This window comes from Halichoeres trimaculatus, unplaced genomic scaffold, assembly GCF_033239565.1.
Source record: "Halichoeres trimaculatus isolate MK-OKI-2021-1 unplaced genomic scaffold, fHalTri1.1 fHalTri1_scaffold_11, whole genome shotgun sequence".
Classification (NCBI taxonomy): Eukaryota; Metazoa; Chordata; class Actinopteri; order Labriformes; family Labridae; genus Halichoeres; species Halichoeres trimaculatus.
The window spans coordinates 24,071,710-24,091,006 of record NW_027437189.1 but is presented as its reverse complement, the minus strand read 5'-3'; the positions used below and the strand labels follow the sequence as shown (position 1 = coordinate 24,091,006).

Here is a 19,297-nt window from a genome sequence, read left to right as displayed (position 1 = left end):
TCAGTGTCAAGTCTTCAAACGCTAGATGTGTTGCAAGATGCAGTTTTATATTTAAAGAAATTAACGTCAAGTGAACTTTTAAATATCAAAGAAAAAAAGAAAGAAAGAAAAACTAACTATGCAATCAAGCTCCTCATACTAATCTGACTCTCTGGTTTACCTTTTAACTCCTTTTAGACAGATCTATGAAGTGTACTGTGTAAAATGTGAAGCACTGACATTCATCGAACATGAGTGGATAAGTTTGAATAAAAGGGACAAATGAAGAATCCACATTCAGGATATTTTAGATTTATATATATATATATATATATATATATATATATATATATATATATATATATATATATATATATATATATATATATATATATATATACAAATCTAACTAATTCACAGTCTAACTGTTTGATACACACAAGAACATTTATGGAAAAAAAATTGATGAAATCCAGAAAAAAAAATAGCTAAAAAACAATTCAAGTGTGAATGAATCTAATGAAACATTGATGTGTTGGGAACATCTGATATGGTTTGGATGCTAACTTTAAATGTTTATATAACGTTAGACTTTAAATGAAATTTCAAAATGTTATAGTTTATTAATCAATGTGAAACACTGTATGCTACATGTGGATATCTGATCATTGTTGCAGGTTGTAGGGAGCAGAGAGGAAACACTTTACAGCACCTGCTCTTTTCTGTTATTAATGGTTATCCTCCATTGCTGCCTGGTTGAGCAGTCATTACACACTCTGCTGTCATATATAATATAATAGTATAGGATCCGGTCTACCTCAGCCCCTCCCTTCCATCCACACCTGCATGTGAACTCGCCTCGGTCCCTCCTTGATGGGGCGCGGTCCCGAGGGTGGAGCTCGCCGCCTCTGCTCTGGGAACACTTTGAGCCGATCTGCATACTTGGCAAGTCCGCTGAATTCGTTGCAGTGAGTCGCTCCCCCTCTTCCTCCGCCTTCTCTGGGTCTGAGCCTCTTTTCTAAACTAGGTTTTTAACCAAGCCGTTCACAGAAAGGACACCGAGTCAGGAAGATGATGGCTCCGGAGCCGCTGCGTTCGGCGATGACTATCGGGGGCGCGGAGGACACGTCGCTGGCGTTGCCCTCTGACAACAAACTGCGCTCGGGACAGCAGCGCGTCCTCGACCAGGTGCTCACCATCAAGAGGAGCAAGTCTAGACCGGGGAAGAACGGCACTCTGTCTCCTTCACCAACAAGTATGCCAACAATACTACCTCGGTGTTTCACTGCTACTCTGTGTTGTTTTATAAAGTAGTGTTAACTTCGAAGCTTTGTGCAAAATTTGACTAACCTGTTGGTACATAACTGCACTAAGGCGCCCTGAGAAAATGCGTCATAAACTTCCACCAAAGCTAGCTTGCACTGGTGTCTTCAAAACAGACAGAGCACGCTGTTTTCCCGAGCAGATAATGTGATGCTAGATAAGTGCTCGGATATGTTTTCTTTTTGGTTATAAAAGTGGATTTGACTATTTAAAAATATTTTGCTAACGTTAGCTCCCATATTCTTTTAAATTAAATTAAATAAAATAAAGGAATAGTCTAAGGCAGGTGTCAGAGGTGTGCCAACCGGTTCTAGGTAACACATTTTGACTTGCCAGGATTAAATAGGTCGCATCAACGCCGTGAAACTGGATATTTAACCACTGAGAAGAGAAGGAGGTTTTTGTTGGTGTGAACTCTCAGGAACACTGCTGTCAGGAAAACTTACCAAAATGTGTACTTCCCTGGGAGTTAGGAATGCAGCCTACTGTTTTGTTTTGTTTTTTTAACAAAGCCAGCAGCACACATTTTGGAACCAAGTCTTTCAAAACAGCTCTGGTGTTTGGCCTCACTGCAACCAGATTTATGAAGATTCACCAAAATTGAGGGGCAAAGCGTTTCAGCCTTATGAAATGTTGGCACCAGTTCTCGTTTAGTCCAGTTGTAGTGCAGGCTGGCCATAAGGTGACATGGAGTTATTTCTGAAGAACATGTTAATAATCTGTACAGTGGCTTATCTTATCCGTGTGCTATTTTATAGTTGAAATGACACTTTCAACTCTTCAAGTGATTGTGAAATTTGTGGCGCGCATGATAAGGACAACTGCTCCAAATTGCCCCACTAAATAAAGTTTTTTGTAATGTGGCATATGAGTGGGATAGAGCACAGGTGGGAAATATATGTTCAGAGCAACCTAATTTAATTTTTAATCCAGTGCCAAAAAATGGAATTATTTCTGTTTCAGGTTGTGGAAAGTTTTTAAATTAACTCCTGACAATGAAACATAAATGAGTTGTCCCGTCAAAGAAAAAAACTAATCTTTGAAAAGTTAGCAGGAGATGTCTATGTACATCCTCTATTAAGAAAGGTCCACTAAAAAAAAAACTGTAGACAAACAGTGAATGAAAATAAATACATGCACAAGATTAGAGTTGCACACTTTGCACACAAGACCCTGAGGCTGAAGTTCTGCACAGTATCAACTTTGTAAATCGCAATTTAAAACAAAAGGAGTCTGGTGAAAGTTTTCTGACTGACAATGTAGGAATAACATAATGAGGATCACATTCATAGTCAGCGTAATTCATAACAATGAGAGCATTATTTTAAAGTTGTAATTATTAACAATTAAAATTGGTACAGGTTGGCAAAATCACAAAAATATCTTTATTAAACGTGCAAATTCAGCACCAGCACCTGCACGAATGACAATGTGTGAGGCCAAGTTGGACATCACGACAAAACGTAACTGTAACAGGTAAATTCACCTTAGCGACGATGACTTAGTCATTGTTTTGGCTGCCATAATCCGGTTACGGCAAAGTCAGTCACTCCAGGTTCCTCTGAATCATCAAACAAGAAAAGGCAAAGATACCTTTCATGCTGGTTTCACCTCATGTACTGGAACTGACATGAAGTCATGTCTGTTTTTCTGTCTGACTCAAAGATTTACAGATGTTTATCTGGGTTTTAACAGGTGCCCAAGATATAATGTCATATAATGACTAAAAAGCAAAATGATCATCATACAAAGAGATTCAGTGCTCGGTAATTGAGTAACCAAAACATCATAACTGAAATACTTTACAGGTAGATTTTTTTACAGGAGCAGCTCAAATGCCAGTATTTTTGTCTTAGACATTTTAAGAATTATTTAGCAGGTCACTACAATTCTGTATCTGCCCATTTAGGCTGATAATAACTGAATTAGAAGAGTTATTGCTTTGTTAGTGACGCTTTGTGAACTCTTCATTTTCCTCTTTCAATGGCCAGTCGAAAGTCACCTTACAGAATGATAAGAGATGCTCACACTGTGAAACATATTATAAGTAAAATGTCAAAGCTCTAAAATGACAGTGGCAGCTGTCAACGACACCCTCATGCTGTCTTATGTTTCATTTTTGATGGACGTCTTATCTTTCTTCTATGGATGTGTTTCAGATTTGTTTCTTTGACGCGACGCTAAAATGTAAAGGGTGAAAAAGTCACAGCTAGATTATTTCTTTCTGCCTGCCTTTCTTAAATTCTTCACCCTCAGCCTGATGTAACATTTTTTTCCCTTTGTCTCTTCTTTCATCAGCCCTCAGTCCTCAGTCATCTGCAACATACGAGTTTTCAGCATTCAAGTTTGTCCCAACCAAAGCTGCAAATGGCAACTTCAGCCGCACCAACTCCACCATGTCAACAGGCTACAACAAAGTGGTAATTATCCCTCTATCAGATTAGATCTCGTTGCTCAGTTCATCAAAGCCTAAACCTTTTTCTTTTCCTTACTGCTGCGAATGTTTTAGGTTTTATTTCTTCCTTAGAAAAATGTCCTGTGCAATAGAATCATACCTATACAATGAGTTAATGCCTTGTTACTCTTATAGTAATTGTATTGTTTTTGATCATGAGACAAAGTTAGCAACAGTAAAATAATGAATGAAATTAGATATGTTGAAGTCAATACCAAAATTAAAAGCTGTAATTGAATGTTGCTATTGTTGTTAGTGAAACCTGGGGACTGAAAACAGAGAAGGACGCTCTCGTCTTCCCTATACGTAATAAAATTTACCCTCCAGCACCTTTAAAACATACAAACACATTCTTTCCTATTTAGCAATGACTTGGCCTTAAGGCTGAAAAGTTTTGGGTGTTCAAGGAGTTATGTGCTGGAAATTTTCTTGGCCAGGTGCAGTGACTTGAAGGACCTAATGCAGACTCAAGGAAACTAAGAATTAGTGCTGCATGTAGAGCCCAGCTGATCTTACCATCTTGTTGCTCCAGTCGTACAATGATGAGACTGAGAATTGTATCTTTCCAAACCAATTTTTGGAAAGAAAGCTCATAAATAAGGTCCAGTTATCTCATAAAAACATCAAAACAGTGCATGCTTTAGAAAAGCTGGTAGAAGCGAAAAAATTAAATTTGATCTGACATGGGTGACGACAACTTCCAGAGATGCCTGATAATCCCACAGATTACAAAACCTCCTTCAAGTTCTCTGTTGATAGTTTTCAGCCCGTCTGTGACATGTTTGGTTTTTGTGATGCAATCAGGAGGAAAAATAGATTCACACAGATTACTAAAGGTCTAGTTTAAAGGTAACACCTACTGGGTGGGACCTCCCAGCGACGCATGATTGATACTGCTTTGAATGAAATCGTACTCCATCCATACCTGTCACGGTTGAACTCACATGGCTTTGCTTGTCTGGCAGTTTTCCTGGCACTGTTAACTGATACGGCTCATGGCACAGACAGTCTGATGGTTGCTCTTGTGTGTCGTCATCTTTTAAGTTGATTACCACGAATTAAAGGTGGTTTGTGTGTGTATATGTGTGTGTGTGTGTTAGTTTAATCAACAGTCAATAGCTCATTCCCTCTGACAGCTATGTGTGATTTCCAGATTTGGAAAACGTTCAAACGCAGTTTTTGAAAGTCATTTCAGTTCCAGTTCTGCCTCTTGGAGTCATCTCAGGTTCAACTCATTTGCATTGCTTAACTAATCCAAGTTTCCTCAGAGGAGTAATGTTGACTTCATCATTGTGGTTTCGAGTGCATGGGTGTGTACGTGTGTGTTGTTATGAATTTGCCATGGGTTGGCCTGACTTGACCTACTAACAGTGAACTGAGGCATGTCAAAGGAGTATGATAATTGATATGTGTTCCTGTAGATGGAGAACCAGAACCATAACGTCATGAAATACGTACAAACCCATCAGTCACATTGTGTTTTTCTTGGTGACACTCTGGACACATCAACTGACATCCTATCTTAACGCCTGGAGCAAATTGAATACTTCAACTACTTGGCAAAATAAACCTTGTAGAGCTGGTTGCTTCAAATGCTGTCCAAGTTCTCTTGTTTGGTCATGTATTCAGCTCTGTTTTAGCATTCAAAGAGGAAAACATAAAGTGTCTCTCCTGTAATTGGTGAAGTAATAAACAGGGATGTCCCGATATTACATTTTCACTACCGATACAATACCGATACTGCAGCATTGAGTATTGGCCAATACCAATATTAATCCGATACGATATCAGCATTAAACATGCATACTTTTATTACTTATTTTGTAGTATGTCTGTCATATTAGTAAAGGCTTAATTAAGTGATATTATTCAAACAAAGAACAGTAGTCAGCAACAGTAGGTATGAGGAAAAACTGACCCATTTATCATTAACCAATGGGTAACAGAAATTTTAACATTAAACATAAGAATATACTAGTAATTGAACAAAATAAAGAATAAATTAGAAGAACCACAAAATAATCTAAATAAATCAAATAAAAACAGCAGGAGCGGAGTCTGGAATGGACTGCTTATATCGGAGATCTTAGATGCATTCCGATATAATCCGATACTTGTTTTTTTTTGCTAATATCAGACCAATATCAGATATCAATATTGGACTGGGACACCTCTAGTAATAAATCTTAAATGCTTTAGTAAAGTGACCAAAAATAGAAATTTTGATAACTTAAGTAGCAACAACATCAAAGTTACAAGCCTCTCAAGCAAAGACAGATCTCATCATTTACAATCTGGGTGCCCTTTCACAGCATGTCAAACTCTTTGCCAGAAACCTGGGTGTACAAGTCCAACTCATTCATGCTTTCATTGCCTCCCGTCTTGACTATTGTAATATCCACATATTGTAATTTGTCTCAGACAAAAATCAATCCACCGTCTGCAGCAGCTAGGCTACTAACAAATACCCGGAAATGTGAACATATAACTCCAGTTTCAGCCAACCTACACTGGCTGCTTGTTGCTTTTAGGATTGATTTTTTTAATCATATTTGAGGCCCAGCACGGACTTGCAACTCACTACATTTCTGAATTAAAAATAAATAAATAAATAAATAAAAATAAAAAAACAGTAGATTTCATTATATCATTGGGTTACATATGCTACATGATCTTCCTTTTATTATTCATCATTATCACACAGATTTGTTTTCTAGTTGTATTTGTATTACTTTTCACATTTAATGAGTATATCCTGCCTTGTTTTTAGTGTTTCCTAGATTGAATTGATTCAGGAAACAAGACAGTTTGATGTATTTTACTCAATTCTTAAGATACTTTTATTGTGGAAATCAGGATTGATACCTTTACCAGTGTTTGAAACAGCCATGTCCCTGGAACAGGTCTGACAAACTCCCTGATGGTCTGATATGCCCACCCTGCTAACATCTCATTACTTCTTTATGTAAAAAAAGACAACTGTTCTTTGAGTCAGTCGTGAGGTTTTTGCTAGTTTGAAAGCCTCCAGTTGATCTGAGAACAACAAAGATGGCTACCCTGCATGGGTGCATGGTAAATGATCTGCAGGTCGAGCGATGTCTGTCAGAGCTACTATTGGCAATTCAGATGTTCAGCCAATACATCAGTGCACTTCCTACCCAAATAAATTCCTTACTGACGTTCACCTGTGCTGCTGTTATCTCTGTCACCTGTCGAGTCTGGAGGGAGGGCCTGGGTCAAGTCAACTAAAATAAATGAACCGTGTAGCACTGAGAGTGCAAACACACACTGTCACCTCTCGACAGAGGTGTTGTTGACAGATCTCCCTCATCATGCAGAATAACAGGGCTGACACACAGCTGGTAACTGAGCAACCAGTCCAGTTTGGGAGGAGCTGATTCACAGAGCTCACTTTGTAAGTGGGTGTGTTTCAGTACATGCATACTTTTAGCCAGTATCTCTTCCTGAATAATTCCACAAATCAAAACATCAACATCTCAGCTCTAGTGTTGGCTGAGAGGGAAATGTGTGATTTCTTTGAAGCTGTGTATTATTTTTGGACGTCACGAAAGGTTAAGACGTTCCTTCCATTGTTCAAGTGGTCCAGACTTCCCTCCTTTCCACAATAAATGTGTTCATAGATGGATAAGAAGGTTTCTCTCTACCAGGCCAATGGAGACAAGAGTTTGATGCAAGAGTGAGGAATCGTTTCAGCCTTTCTAGGACATGTCCTATGATTTTGTACAGGTTGTAACAAGTTTGTTTCTTAGTAACTTTGTGGCAACGGTTTGGCTGGTGTTTCATATGCTCCCAAACAGAAGCACACCCAAACACAGCCAAAATAGCTTATTTTATACAAATAGAGAGAAAAACGACGAGAAATCAGGATTTCATCAGGTGCAGTGTCTCACATGTGCAGACAAAGATCCTCTGTGTGTGACGGCTGAACTGCACCAGTGGCCTTTCATAGCGGCTGCTGGAGATGGTGTCCAGTGACAGATATTATGTTACTTTGGTTTGTATGGTTGTTTTGTACATTCTGTTACCTTCCACATAAACAAAGGAAAGGAAGAGGTATGCATGCTTTGTGCCAGGTCAAATTCCTCGGGCTTCATTAGGATTATTTTCAAAACTGCTCTTGTGAAAAGTAGGTTACACACTTTCTTTTTTTTCCTGATGAGTAGGGGTAGTAAGGGAAACTCTCATAGTGATGCAGAGAAGTCTGACCAAGATTTGCCTTTATTATTTGACTCATTATATTTTCTGCAGCTCATGTAGAAAGTTATTTGGCCTTCAGCAATAATGAGTGAATCTGACCCCAAACATCTCTATATCAATACCAAGTCTCCAAATTCACACACCTGTAAGGCTTCATAAAGCTGATACTTTCTGATAAGAAGGTTTGTTTATGGTATAGACGTTTTCTATCCATCATGCAGTCTGAATACACTGCTCTTTGAATTTTGAAAGCTCTACTTATATAAATCATCTGAGCATATGTTCTTTTTTTTTAGTTCAACACCCAGAAAAGTCGCACTCTCACCACTAAATCCATGGGGACAAGACACGTCAGCACTTCAGGCTACTGGGACCAGAACATCAACACTTCTGCTTGGCCAAAGAGTCCCAATGGGATGAAACCCAGTCGCAGTGACCCTGCCTTGGCTCCTCCTTTCACTCCTGCTCCTGGATCTACTATAATTGTAACAATTTTCCCATTAAAGTAAACTGATCTTCAAGGATCTTAACATTTCTGTATGTTATCTGATGAGTTAAATCTAATCCACAATGTCATCCTTTTGAAATACTGTTTTAGAGAGCCAAGGGACAGACTGTCTCTAGTGGTGTAAAAAGACACAGCACCTATTCAATGACCAACGGCACCGTGATGACCAACAGCCAAACACAGATCGTCCGACCAGTATCTGCCCAGTCTCAAACTGAGGGCAAGATGGGAACCCTCAAACCAACCAAGCTCGGACAGATGTCTGGGTGAGTTCACTCATTCTCTTCAGGAAAAATAAGACATAAGCAACAAGTCCAAATGATTCCTGAAGTTGTCTCATTTTCAACGCCTGCTGTTGCGTCTTTGCCTGTTTCTGCAGTGTGAACAGCACAGCGACCATGGCAGACCTGACCCTGAAGGAAGCCGTAGAGTTTCTGTCTCACTCTGATGAAAATTACCAACAGTGTGGAGCGACCTTCATCCAACACACCACCTACAAGGAGGAGCGGGCCAAACAGGAAGTAAGACATCTTTCATACGGTGTACCGTTGTATACTGCTCTGATCTTCTTTAGACAGACTTTCCAAACATGCCTCGCAAACTTGTAAATTTACACATCATATATGGCGATGGTGAGACAAATGGTTGTGAAGACCTTTGTATAACCTGCCCTGAGGGAAATGGAGGAGAAGGCATCCACCATTTCACTTTACTGCTGGTTTTGTAAATTCAGTTTGCTACCACTCTCACATTTCAACACCTGTTTCTGTGTCACAGGTCTATGCACTTAACGGCATACCCGCTCTGGTATCCCTGCTGCGGAGCCCAAACCCAGGGGTGAGCCAGGCTGCAGCTGGGGCTCTGAGGAACTTGGTTTTCAGAGACCACAACAATAAGCTGGAGGTCCAGCACTGTAGTGGTATATCCAAGGCCCTGCAGCTGCTAAAGGAGACGGACTCTACTGAGACCCAGAAACAAATCACAGGTACAGTTTTAATCAAGATGGTACCACTTGTGAAGCATTATTGTAATATTTCATGTCCTACTTATTCCTCAAAATACTCCTGTGTGAGAACATAAAACAGAAAAAAATGAACGACAAAGAGGAATTTAACTGAAGCTACTTTCTAGTAACTTCCTTTTCTTGCAGCCTGTATCTTGAACTCAAAAACGTTGCTTTCTCCGATGGCGTCAACACTGTGCATGGATAAATGACTCATTGACTGATCAGTCATGCAGATGAGACGTTGCTTTTCTGCACGTAGGCCTGTTATGGAACCTGTCCTCTGCCGATGAGCTGAAGGGAGAGCTCATAGCCACAGCGCTGCCTGCCCTCACTGAGAACGTGGTGGTGCCATTCACCGGCTGGTCTGACAACAGCACCAACAACAACATACACCCTGATGTCTTTTACAGCGCCACAGGGTGCCTGAGGTATGAACTATTAGTTAGAACCAGAGCCTTTCTGCCCTTACATCCTTTGGCCTCCATGTTTTGAAAGGAATGACCAGAGAAAAGATCTGCACATTATACTGTGAAGTTTTATTGACTAGCATTAGCAGACAGGGAAAAGGGCTGTATCCTTGATCTAATCATGATTTGAAAATGCTTGCCTGTGGATTGACCTGTGCGACTAAAATCCGTGCAGGAACTTAAGCTGCGCCCAACAGAAAGAGAGGCAGGCGATGAGAGAGTGTCCCGGCCTCATCGACTCCATCATGAGTTATGTCCAGTCCTGTGTGGCAGAGGAAAACCCTGATGATAAGGTAAAATCTTTCCTCTTTCTTGGCTTGATCAACTCCATGGTTTCCCTTCTTAAAACTGTTATGTTTCAGCAAAGAGCCTTTAATTTAGAGGCTCTGCATGGAGACCACATCACTTAATCAGTGGACTGTATATTACCACAGCCTCAGTGTTTGTTTTCATGACCTGCTTCATTTAATCCTTGATTTCAGGTTTTGGTATTGGCCCATTATTTGGACAAAACCAGCTATTTAATATGAAATGAACAGCTCTTTTTTAATTTTATAGAACATTCATACTTTAGTTACTTTTTAGTGCTGAGAAAGAAATGAAAAGAATATCATGTTTTGAAGAGTTTGTTTCAGGAAATGACTTAAAATACAATATTCATACAACTCTGTTATGTGTTTGTCACAAGGTTGTTCCTCGGTGGCCCTCTGTCACTTAATTGTGAATGTATAAGAAAGATAGAATAGTGTTTGTTTTTGTTTTTGCCTCTGGCATGCTTACACATACATTCATATTCATGCATATAGGAGGTAAGAAAGTAAACAAGGTTAGAGGAGCCAGCGTGGAGCTGATATACAGTCCTCCGTGGAAGTGTGTGCTTAATCGTGTTTCTGTGACAGTTTGATGTTTACACAGACTTATTTTGACGCAGCAGTATGTATGTTTGGTGTTATTTGCTCACGTGGTTTCCATATGCTTGAGATCATGGACGTCTTTGAAACTATGTACACTGTAGGTGTTAGCGATCGCTTTCTTTCAGCAACGCGACCTCTCAGACCTGCATCTCAAAGTCTTCTCTTCACAGTTGAAACTGAGACTTGTTTACTATGACCACTGCAACCTGTGCTTGAAGCTGTTGACCTGTGCACACCTATCACACAAGTTGTTGACTCTCAGAAACTTGTTTTCTGATTCTGCTGCAGCTTTGGGTCAGCCAGACGTCTTCCTGTCAGGGTTTTCCCCTGTTTCTGAACGCCTCTTGATGGTTGCACTTAATTCTCAAAATCTTATCATGGGCTGTCTCAGTTTCATCATTAACAGCCTTTTCATCCTCATCTTTATAGCAACACTCTGTGGCACTAACTTTCAAGGCATGCCATCGCTGCAGAACAGCTTTAAGTCATCAAAGGGCTTTTTAGTAAAATTAGGAAATGTACGAAATGTGCATTATTTTTTATTTTTTGGTTTCCTTTCCTTTTCCTTCACTGCTGGTAGTTGACCCTCACTTTCGTAGCCAACCAAGCTATTCATTGGACTTTAACTGCTTGAATGTCAATGACAAACTGTCCAAATTGCAAAGAAAATAAGTATTTATTGCAGCGTTTTTGTGCTAGACTTTCATCAGGCAACTAGTTCAATCAAAAGGACAGGAGCTCACACCTGCAGCCACCTTCTCATCATAATGTCAAAGCTTAACTGATCAAGACAGCAAAGATAGTGGATAAAAAGTAGACATCAGTGTGATAAAGATAGAAACAGACACTCAGATCACAAACGCCTTAAATAGAAATCTAAGGGGATTAAAAAATCCCAAGAGAATAAATCGGAACAACTTGAGTGAAGTTAATAAAAGGTCTAGGTTGTCAGAGTGAGTTTTGAGCTCTAGTTTTTCATCCTAATCATAAGAATATCTATAAAAAAACACCAAAAGGAGGACATCATATAAAAAATGTTTACCTTGACGCACCTGTCTTGAAAATATATACAGTGTCCAAAATGAAAGTAAAGTACCTGGGGTCATCACTGAAAGAAGATATTATGCCTAAAGCAATAATGATGGTTCATATGTTGTGATATCCCAACACATTGTTGACAAATTTGCGGGAAAATTCAAAAAGTTAATCCACAATAAGGTATGTCTTATGTCATCATGACCTGCAGTAAAACTAAAACACATCCACTGTCCTTGTTCGTCTTCTTTCTCATAGTCTGTGGAAAACTGTGCGTGCATCCTCCACAATTTGACCTACCAGCTTGAGGCTGAGTCCCCTCAGTGCTTCAGCAAGTTCCTGCCTCAGACAGCGAGCCAAGCTAAGAGTAAGGACAGCTCCACGGTCGGATGTTTCAGCCCCAAGAGCAGCAAGGCTCAGAAAGAGGTAGGCACCAATCAGTGCACCTCTGCTACTTTTTATCAAATCATGCAGCTCTTAACTCCTCTCATTCTCGTCTTTTCTCGTCAGTTTTCATATGATATGGCTCGAGGGATGCTAGAGGACAGCACCCCATCAGGTGTGAAGTGGTTGTGCCACCCAAAAGCCATGCAGACCTACCTGTCTCTGCTGGGCTCCTCCCAGAAAGATGCCACATTGGAAGCCTGCTGCGGAGCCCTGCAGAACCTCACTGCCAGCAAAGGGGTGGTGAGTACACAGAGATAATTATGAGGCTAACCGTTACTGTGTGGGGATTCAGGATTACCTCAGAGTCATTTGAGCAGGAGGGAAAACAGCAGAGACTCACAGTTAACCAGGATTATGACTCATATTCACAATCCACCTGAAGAACTGGCTTTTTTTGAGGGTGGAGCAGTGTCTCCAGAGACTCAGAGGTAACTCGAGAGGACAGAATAAATTAGAACAAAAGAAGGAAAAGGCATGCTCTGTAAATGTCAAAAAGATTACAAGAGGGCTTTTCACCTTCTTCTTCGTGTTTTCTCTTCTTGCAGGGCTCGAGTATCATGAGCCAGGTTCTGGTTCAAAAGCTGGGTGCTCTGATGCACATGTCCCCTCTTTTAAAGTCTCCTAACCGCAGCCTGCAGAAGACTGCTCTGTCACTGCTGGGGAACATGTCCCGGACCAGCAGTTTACAGACTGCCATGGGTAAAAAAGCACGTGGTTACAGGTTCAGTGTTGCAGTTACGTAATTGTTCACACGTGTAAAACTGATTTACTGTTTCCTGTCTTCTCTGTAGCAAAGCAGATCCTGCCTGATCTCTCTGGCCTCCTCTCCTCTACTCCCCGAGAAATGGGAAACTCTGATGAAACCATTGCAACAGCTTGCAGCACAGTTCGGAGCCTGATGACAGCTGAGCCTGAGGTCAGCAAGAAGGTCATTAACAGTGAGCTGGTGACATCGCTGGCTGACCTCAGTGAGAACGGGTAAGTGGGATGCATCCATTTCTGAGTTTAGCTAACATAGCTTTGTAAAACTTGATTGTGTTGCTTCACTCACTGTTTGAAGCACTTTAGGCAGCCCTATGTTTGAAAAATGCAGTGTGCTTTATTTACACCGGGGTGTGTATATTCGTGCTGCACGAGTGATTGAAACACAACCACGGTTTGAGAACATAAAGTTATGTAATCGCACAGATCACTGCAGTCTTCTAAATGTGCCTAAATGTGCGTCTGTGTGTTCACAAACATTACAATCTCTCACACATCCATCAGCTCCTCTGACTCCCTGTGTATGACCGTTGTGGTTATGACACTAACATTAAAGTAACCAAACAACAAAAAACTAAAATGTCAAAAAAAAGTTCTTGTTTCTTTTTGACCCAAGCAACCGACAAACACACGTTCCATATGGTCTGTATCAACAGCCCTAAGAGTTTAATAAAAACAAAGGACTGTTACTGCGATATTTGGTTTTCTATCTGGCACTTTTAAGGAGTTTTTTTATAAAATCTTTAAAAAAATTTACAAGTCCCTCATTGGTTCACCTGAAGATTTTTAATAGTGTTATAGACACATGTGCCTAAGAATTTCTGCTCTTCAAACATAATACCGTAATTATTGTTTTAGATAGTAAATAAACACTCCCACCTTACCAGAAAAAAAAACTACCTCCTTTTGGTGATATGAATGGGTCAAAGTTTGTTAGTATTAACTGTGGAAAGGGAGACAGGATGCTGTGACACACAGCATGGCCATAAATACTTGAGAGGTTATTTGACTTATACCTGGGGAAAAGTCAAGTCCAGTCTTAAATTATGTCTTTCTACTCCATGAGCTGAATCCTCTGTTTAGCATCAATCCATCCGTTTATGAGCAAAGCAAGATGACGTACCTGCGATGAGGTACGCACTGACAAGCAGAGCCGTATCCAGACTTTATAGCCTGGGGCGACGCCGGTCAGTGAATAACAAAAAAAAAGTAGTTATGATAATAACCAAATCTTAATTAAACAAAGCATTAAAAAAATAATTCAAACTAATTTTGAACTAAACAGTGCTGCAATGCACAAAAAATACTTCTGTACAAGCCTTCTTTACTTTTACTTTAGAGTTCAAATCAAATAAAATCAATACTTGTTTTTTTATCACTTGGGAAGTACATTTTTCTCAACTTTCAATAATCCAGTTATGTTCCTTTATAACAAAGTAGATAGTCTACAATCATTTATTGTAATTTCTGTCGCAAATTACAATACTGTTTAAAATGATAGCACAAATCGTGCAACTGTAGTTTATATGACCCTGTTTATGTGACTTTGTTTGTGTGGCTCTGTCAAAAGCTCTAGCGCTCTTCCTGTTATTCTAGATGATTCCCAAAAAGTCTCAACACTTTAGATTATAAATGCTGTCACCAAGGAAACCTGGATGATCAGCAACCATTTCTGTGCATAAACTGAAGAAATAGAGAAACTGCATCTTATATAAAATTTGGTGTCTTCCCTGTGTATAATACTATAATACTATAATATAATAATTTCATTAGTATGGGATCTTAAGACTGGGTTAATACAAGCAAAACTATCTTGACCACTAAGGATAAAACAAATGTGGATCATGTAAAACACAAACTGTCTCTCAGTCCATTTAGTCTTACCACTGTCAAATAGTTTCGAGCAGCTGGAGGACTTGTGGTATTATGAGTACCTAGATTGACTCTTTGCCTTTAGGTCTTTGCTTGCTTGTGCACAGTTTGACCTTTCTTGAACAGCTGGCCTCTGTTTATGCTCATCTATGTGCTCCCTCAATGACTTCTGCCCTTCTGTCAAAGGTCTTTCCCCAAAGGCAGCAAAGCAGCCTCCCTGCTGCTCTACAGCTTGTGGAACGAGAAGAGTTTGCAAGGAGCTGTAAAAAAGGTATTTTTAAAAAACTCTCCACGCAGACACAACACAGATCTGTTGTCTTCATGTGTCAGGTTGTAGCTTAGTACATGCTCACAATGTCTGGCGTAAACAGTGGGAGGGCTGAGCTGAAAGGGGTTTATTATTACTCCTCTGGCTCACACGTTCACTTTCCCTTCCCTCCTGCCCCACCCAAGAGTTCAGTGAATACAGAAACAGTCACAGAGGAATCCAAGCGGACTGGTTTTCAGTGCCTGCTGTCTACTATGGGAGGATTCATACATGCTGAGTGGGAAAGAGAGGACGAAGAGGCAAAGATAGAGGCAGAGAATGAGAGATATGCTTCATTAAAGTAGTAAAGTGTGTAATATTGAACATGCTTGAAATATGAACAGCAGTGATTCACACATGTGGCGTCTATCATTTACCAAAGTGAGGGGAAGCACTACTGTTTTCAAACTGCCACTTTTGCCTGAAGCTTCTGAAATTTGCTGACACAGTACATTTCCTTTTATAATCAGTCAGGGTGTGTTAAATGGCTTTTGTGTGTGTTTGAATCAGTGTGACACCCATAACTGATTTCTTTAAAACTCTTTGATTCACAGCTGGGGCTGAGCAAATCCCTTTTTGTTAATGACAACACCACAGCAGTGCACAGGTTGGCACAAGTTATCGAGTGATTCTGACAAACGAGCTGGAAGGCCCCACCGCTCCTGGGAGGTAAGCTCTGCTCCTGAGTGTTGTAAAAGCTCATCAGGGCCAAAACTCTGTATGTATAAAAAGAATGATATTCATTCGTCTCTTTCTTCCTTTCCCCCCTTGTCTGCTTGTGTGTGTGTGAATGTGTGTGTGTGCTTGCAGATGGAAACCAGCATGTTTAGACACTGCTGTGGCCACACCCTCGCACCAAGGAGAGAAAATGACATTCTTCACATAATAATGTTGTTGAAAGAGTCTATCAATTAGGAAACATTCGTGTGTAGAAAACACTAGACAGAACAGAGAGCTTCTATCTTTACAATTAACCCTGTTTTGTCCTGCGTATTTAATTTGGATATTTTTTATGTTTGTGTATATAAAGTGGTGAGTGTTTGAGGGGGTGAGTGTTTGAGGTGAAGTGTGTGTGAACTTAGACCATCTTGTACAGCCTCAGAGTCCCAAACAGCACACAATATGGAAACAAGTTATCTGCAGTGAAAGTTACTTAAAGCTTGAAATGGTTATTTGATTTGAGACTGGTAGTGTCTGTACAAGGTGGTCAAAAGACGAAACGTCAGTTGTTGTCCTGGGGAAGTGAGTGGAGAACAATGAAAGTAATAACACATTAATAAGAAAACATGCCATGTATTTTTGATACTGTTGCTATCTCACTCTTCTCCTTAAGTTTATATCACGATCATAGAACATTAACATTTTTTTGCTTGCTTTTTTAAACTGATCCGATTTTCTCAATATACACAAAGTATGATAAAAACTCTCTCAGCTTTGCAAGGATGCATTTTTAATGTAAAAGTGGAACATTTTGTTACTTTGTTCTGTTGTTTGTTTTGTTTTGTTTAATATGTTTGATAAAAGAGTTAAAGCAACAGCTTTAAACAACAGTGCCTTGATTGTTAAAGGAAAAGTTTGATACTTTGGAAAGTAGACTTGCTGGGGGGGTTAGCCGCAGGTAAACTCTTTAATTAGAAGTACATTCATATCTGAATGCTAACAAGCTAGAATCAGCTAACTAGCTTAGCTTATCTTACCAAAAAGACTTAAAATCGAGGAACAAATCCAGCCTGGCTTTGAAACAAAAAACATCAAACTAATGTCCTTAAAGCTCATTCATTGGTGTATTATAATAGATACTGCACTGTTACATAGGGATGAGTACCGGGTTAGGTACTTTCTTGGGTACCAACCGAATTCTCTCTGTAGTACCCAGTACCAATTCACATATAGTAGCCAATTTTTCATGCTGGATGTGAACACAGCATTGCAAGGTTATATATTAAGAAATAAATATGTTAAATTGAAAAACTTTGAGATTTTATAATTAAACAAATTAATATATACTATCACATAAATACACAAAAGTACCAAAAATCGGTACCACTGAGTATCAATACCGATTGCCAGGTGCTGGGCATTTGTAAGGTATTGTCTCAAATGTGAAATGTACTCATCCCTACCGTTACATCCACATCTTGTGGTTAACTCCTTTTTATAATGGGTCACTTTAACTCTTTGTGTATTGACACACACAAACAATGAGTTACCTTTGGACAGAGCCAAGCAGCTGTTTCCTTCACTTATCAGTCACAGTGAGCTACGCAAAGCATAGCTGACAACAGTTTCATATTCAGAGACAGATTTCAGACTGCCGTGTTAAATTGTTTTCTTCTATTATCATAAACCAGAGTGAGTGTATTAACCAAAATATCAGACGACTTCCTGACAGCTTTGTTCTGTTCATAACTTTGCGTAATGAAACTTACAGTTTGTTCTGTTGAGTCTTTGTTAGTTTTTCATTGTGACTTGTTTTCTTGCATAAACTGAGGAACTGCAGACAGAGAAGTATTTGAGAATAGTCCACTATGTGTGAAGCAGAGCCTGCTCTATTGATAACCTCTGCATAGCAAACTGGAGTTGTGTAAATGAGTCAGTGTCTCCCTGGAAATATCTAAGAAGCTGGAATACTCTGACTCAGTTTTTGTTATCTGATTGATAAAAACTTAAGCACACTGTGACCGTTTTCAGAAGAACACTATCAAAGGCCTGTTCTCTCCAGGATAATTGGAGCTTCACAAATCAAATGTTCAAATGTTTTTACTTTTATAAACAAACTCATAGTTCTGCATCTGAATCTCTCACGTCAATGTTTCTTATTATAAAAGTCTAAAGGGTTCATTAAGCGGTATCTACTCTCATAACCATGCTTTACTCTAAACAGCTTTTAAATCTCTTCAAAACTCATGGGTATTGAAAACCAAGCATCACAAATCACTCCATATCACCGTCTCATTTGGCGTTGGTTGGGATTTCCCGCTGCTCCAGCTTTACACCACATGGACTGGTTTATGCTGAGACTCATGGTCGCTCTGAGGTTCATCGCCTCGTGGGAGATTGATGACAGTATTTCCTAGAATGTATTTTTGGAGAAATGTGTGTGTGTGGCGTACTGTTAGGAGCTTTTTCTGTCACTGTGTAAATAGAATAAATAACAGATATGAAGACAATGTTGTAAGTGGTGCTCTCTTTCACAGCCTGCTGATCAGTGAGTCAAATTTTTTACATGTTTTGTTTTCACATTGAGAGCTGTGGCGAAAAGTTACTGTCGTCTCTGTTCATTGTTTCTTGTTGATCTCTTGAATTGATTAAGCTCCAAATTTACATTCCTGCAGATTTTCTGCGGTGTGTACATGCCGTGCTCTGACTAAGTGACGAGTGAGAAAACAAAACGAGAAGTTTAAAATCTGTATTTCAAAACTGTATGTGGAGGTCTGACTGATGCAGGCTCTGCAAGTTTCTTTTGACTGACTACACACCTAAAGTCATGTGTATAACCTAAGACATATGTCCTCAGCCTTTACATCTTTAAAGCTTTTGATTTTGCCAAATGTAACACACTTTTTTTCCTTTTTAAGTGAAAATGATGTCATGATTTCAGGTAACAGACATTTCTCCTTGCTCTTGAGCGGCTGCATGCCAGTTAATAATGCAGTAACTCCATCTTTTGACACACAATAAGAGGTTATGTATGTTTGTTTTGACAGACGGAGTTAGTTCATAGTAAAACCATGCAGCAAATGTCCCAATAAAAGGAATGCCTGTTTCATAACAAGTTGTACCTTTTCCAAAATACTTGACGCCACATCTGAACCGCAGCAATGACTTAGTAACTGGCTTCTAATTTACGTCTGTGTGTCTGATTATAACCAAAAGTGCTGTGTGTTCTGATTTTTCGTTATCTGTACGGTCACCTCAGGAGGCTGAAAACCACCTCAAAGGCATTTCCCAACCTGAGGTATAGGAACAAAAAGTTTATTGTCTTAAGTTTTGTCAGAGTTTGT

General features: G+C 39.6%; 1 protein-coding gene across 1 annotated transcript; it reads left to right on the top strand.

Annotated features, from left to right (window-relative positions):
- Window positions 1-877: 877 nt before the first annotated feature.
- Window positions 878-18,741, top strand: pkp1a (plakophilin 1a). Its single transcript, XM_074682201.1, has 15 exons — window positions 878-1,234; window positions 3,601-3,722; window positions 8,272-8,460; window positions 8,574-8,749; window positions 8,863-9,004; window positions 9,261-9,468; window positions 9,749-9,917; window positions 10,132-10,249; window positions 12,164-12,331; window positions 12,416-12,592; window positions 12,898-13,051; window positions 13,144-13,330; window positions 15,173-15,257; window positions 15,848-15,962; window positions 16,104-18,741. The coding sequence occupies exons 1-14, from the start codon at window positions 1,051-1,053 to the stop codon at window positions 15,920-15,922; spliced, it is 2,154 nt and encodes a 717-aa protein (XP_074538302.1). The 5' UTR covers window positions 878-1,050; the 3' UTR covers window positions 15,923-15,962; window positions 16,104-18,741.
- Window positions 18,742-19,297: the final 556 nt, after the last annotated feature.